This window comes from Lolium rigidum, chromosome 6, assembly GCF_022539505.1.
Source record: "Lolium rigidum isolate FL_2022 chromosome 6, APGP_CSIRO_Lrig_0.1, whole genome shotgun sequence".
Classification (NCBI taxonomy): Eukaryota; Viridiplantae; Streptophyta; class Magnoliopsida; order Poales; family Poaceae; genus Lolium; species Lolium rigidum.
Genome location: NC_061513.1, coordinates 140,700,351 through 140,704,037, shown reverse-complemented (window position 1 = coordinate 140,704,037; position 3,687 = coordinate 140,700,351). Strand labels below are relative to the sequence as shown.

At 42.9% G+C, this 3,687-nt stretch overlaps 1 protein-coding gene across 1 annotated transcript; it reads right to left on the bottom strand.

The window, feature by feature from the left end:
* Positions 1–306: 306 nt before the first annotated feature.
* LOC124660846 (30S ribosomal protein S20, chloroplastic-like) lies at positions 307–2,018 on the bottom strand. The gene is made up of 3 exons (XM_047198682.1): positions 1,826–2,018; positions 1,562–1,743; positions 307–878 (listed from the first exon to the last, which is right to left on the bottom strand). The coding sequence occupies exons 1-3, from the start codon at positions 1,968–1,970 to the stop codon at positions 639–641; spliced, it is 567 nt and encodes a 188-aa protein (XP_047054638.1). The 5' UTR covers positions 1,971–2,018; the 3' UTR covers positions 307–638.
* Positions 2,019–3,687: the final 1,669 nt, after the last annotated feature.

Here is a 3,687-nt window from a genome sequence, read left to right as displayed (position 1 = left end):
GTGCCTAAACCTCAGGTGGCTGCAGTTAAGAGACGTCCCAAATGCCAATTGCTAACAAGCAATCTTTTGTGGATGTTTAAAATGATAAAGAAAGAACCAGGCTGAAACAATCTACAATGCCCTGTATCTAAAACAAATACGGAGTAGTTTGTCCCTCTAGTATCACATTGATAAAGATTTGTAGTATCAGGCCTGCAGCAATACATCGTACATGAAGAAATATGTCCTTTCCAGGGTAATAATCGTCCTCTCCAGGGTCGTATTTTAGTAACAACTAAAATAGCCGTGAGAGATGCAAGAGATCAATAAGAGAAAACATTTGTACTGATCATACTCTAGCTGAAGATATTTGTACACACCATACAACAGGTACATTTCAGTTTAAAGGTTTACAACACTGATGTGAACAAGTCAACAACAGGAATGTAAGAGAAGAAAGCCAACTTTTGTCAAGGCTTCTAGTGCATAGCAAGCACATAAACACAGTAGACAGTACCAAAAGATATAAACAGAATGCTTGACATGGAGAAAACTCGGGAAGCTATTTAGTTCGGTCCATAATATATGCTGTCCAAAAAATTGGAAGACGTGACGAAAACAAAGCTGCTGAAAATTCGTGATGATGATTCTCCCAGAAACTAGGCAGCAGTAGCAGCAGGTTCAGCATTTGGAACATACCAACCACGGATTATCTCGATCGCCTTCTTCCTCCTTGCCAGCCTGGACTTGCGATGGTCTCCAGTATTCCTGTGCATGGCACCAACCTTCACTGTCTTATCGATGGCTTTGTATGCCTCTGAAATCAGTTTCTCTATTTCAATGATTTCTTCAGGTTGGGCGTCAGCCTTCTTCCTGAGCTTCTCAAGGGCTCTGAAAACCTATCAAATAGCAAAAACTTATGACATATGGTTTCAAATAAAAAAAAAGCTTAACTTATTCATTCCTGCATGAAGAATACGGAGTACTATTAAATGTTTGTACAGACAAAACAGTCCTCGTACCCATAACCAGTATTTTACATGCCCTCAGATTCACATAAATAACATGGAACAAGTACATTTACATGAATGGGATATACTAAGGAAATTATATTTGGTGGCCTGTTACTTTTTCTCCCTTTTTGGCTGTTTCGTGGGAAACTGGGCAATAATACATGCGTAAATCCACCTGTGATATCCTATTGACCAGGTGCTTTTTACAACCTATTTCAGTCCATTTTAGCTTAACATTACATCAAAAACATCTAAACTGACAATAATATGTATTAGAATGCAAGAAATGTTTGTGGGTGAAATCTACACACATTGTACAGACTCCTAAACTCCAATAATTTGCAGCTTATAGGCTCCCCATACAAGTCAAAATGTGTTTATCTCCAGTAAACGATTCCCCATATTCACCGCAGAATGTCAATAGTCTCTAGTGGCAGAACTTTAAGCAACATGTGTTTAGCAACGATTCCCCATTTTCACCGCACGGTGCAAATAGTAGTGTTTTCAGTGCCAAAATCTTTAAGCGGGGAGAAAGGGATGCACCCGCCATTAGGCATTATACTGTATACCTTCTTCATCCGGGTGCGCATCTCGGCCTTGCGGGCATGGTTGCGGATGCGGTGCGCGTCATTCTGGCGCTCCCTCTTCTTGACCGAGTCCGGCTGTCTTCCGGTCTTGGGCGGCTCGGCGCACACCACCTCAAGCCCCCTCCTCCTCCACCTCCCCGTAGACGCCGAGGTCCCGAACCCACCTAGCGAAGGCATTGTTAGTCAATGACGAATAAAGAGAAACTTTCTTGAGAAAACTCGAGCGGGAGAAGAGGAGTGCTGTACCGATGGGGAAGGCGGCGTAGGAGGTCGAAAGACGGGCCTGCGGGGCGAGGGCGCGGAGGGAGAGGGAGGCGGGCGCCCGGACGGGGGAAGGGAGGGAGGCGGAGAGGGAAGAGAGGGAGAGGAGCGGGGAGGTGGCGGTGGCCATGGCTGGAGACCAGGATGGAGTTCGAGCTGCTGCCCGTGTGCCCGTGCCTGTGTGTTATCTTATCCGGGGATGTAGATTGCTTCACCCGGCTGGTGGGAGAACCCAGGCCCAGCACGGCACGACACTCACTTAAATGGGCCCAGTACGGCATGGCCCATGGAGGCCCGTATTTAGATGGCTGTTCCGAAAGGGGCACAGGTATGTCCCGGTCATTAAACGGGCCGGCTATGCTTAAAAAATAAAATGGGCTGGACCGTGTAGGCATTTCAAGTGTTTTTTCGCAAAATGGAAAAAATCAAGAAAATATACTCCATGTTTAGGCGCAAAAAAACTAAATGGGCTGTGTTATGCCGGCACACGGCGAGCTCTAGATCGCGGCCCAGGCACGACATGTTTAGGCGCTTGCCGAGGTGGGCCCGTGATAGGCCAGGCAACCGTGGCAAACAGCCTAAGGAGTTTGGAGGCGGAAATTATATCTCCGCGAACTCCACACTATGACGAGTTCCGAGTTATGACTTATGAGACTGTTTATACAGCTTGGTTTTGTTTATAAACACTGGGCTGGCGTTTCGGCGTTAGCAATCTAGCACGTCAATGTTGTTGGCATGCATGATGATGCCAAAGAGCCTTTTTAATGGAAAATTCAAAATATTTCTTTTCTCAAACCATGGACCCAAATGGATGATTCGTCTTCACCTTGGTTTTGTCTCGATAAGATTGAACTACATCCTATGATGGTACGTTTCAACTATATATAACTTTCACGGCCAATGTTTCCATATGGCGGTTTATAAATTTGTCACACAATGTGGTGCCTTCTTACATATTAGGTTGGAAATTCACAAAAGATTGTTCACCGAAACATAACGACGTGCGATCTAGTATATAGTTGTTGTTAGTATGAAGCAAAACAATGTAAATGAAATGAATCTGGCATGCGATTTGGGTTACAAATTATTTATTTTAAACTTGTTTTACACTGTCCTTCATGCATATATATTCTCTTGTGCGATTATTTTGCACGCCTGATTAACGATCAGGGTGCTAAGAGCAAGTTACACGCAAGCGGGGCAGACATGGAGAGACAAAGAGAAAAAAAATGAGGGAGATGAGAGAAACAATATGAATTATCGCTACAACTCACTTAGCGGTGGCATAGCTATAAAAAAAAATAGGAAATCCAACCATTCAAAATACTAGCTTCTCATTTTTCACGTGGTTTTGGGTCTTGCGGGTTTAGCTTCGTGATTCTAGGATGTTCAATTCAACATTATCCAAAGATTTGGAGAAGTTGGAAGTTGTGACATAGCCTAACACAGCTTAAAAATGTTTTTTTTCTAAGAAGGTGTTGTTTTTTTAATCTGTTCCCACATTGTTTTTGGCTTCTAAGCTCCTTACCATAACTCCAACTTCTCATCCTCTTGAGACGAAAGAAGCCCATGGATCTAGGAGTCATTGTTTACCTCCTCTATTGCCCTCTCATGTCTAATCCCTCTGCATGAGTTGCATCCGGTGAGATATGATAGAGAGAGAGGAGAGGTGCTAACTATAAGTTGCTTTGATTTGTTACATTGGTTTAAGATCTCTTGCATTGATATTTTTTGTTTTATTTTTCTTAAGTAAACTTTAGTTTATTGTTTGCAAAAAATTAAAATTTAGCTTATAGTTTTACCTACTATTTTAATTACCAAGTTCTAAGCAACGAAAAGTGTAAGAG

Coding starts and splice junctions, on each gene's coding strand:
- LOC124660846 (XM_047198682.1), bottom strand. CDS start 1,970: ATGGCCACCGCCACCTCCCCGCTCCTCTCCCTCTCTTCCCTCTCCGCC. Junction 1,744..1,825: donor CTACGCCGCCTTCCCCATCG/GTACAGCACTCC, acceptor TGCCTTCGCTAG/GTGGGTTCGGGACCTCGGCG. Junction 879..1,561: donor TGCGCACCCGGATGAAGAAG/GTATACAGTATA, acceptor GCTATTTGATAG/GTTTTCAGAGCCCTTGAGAA.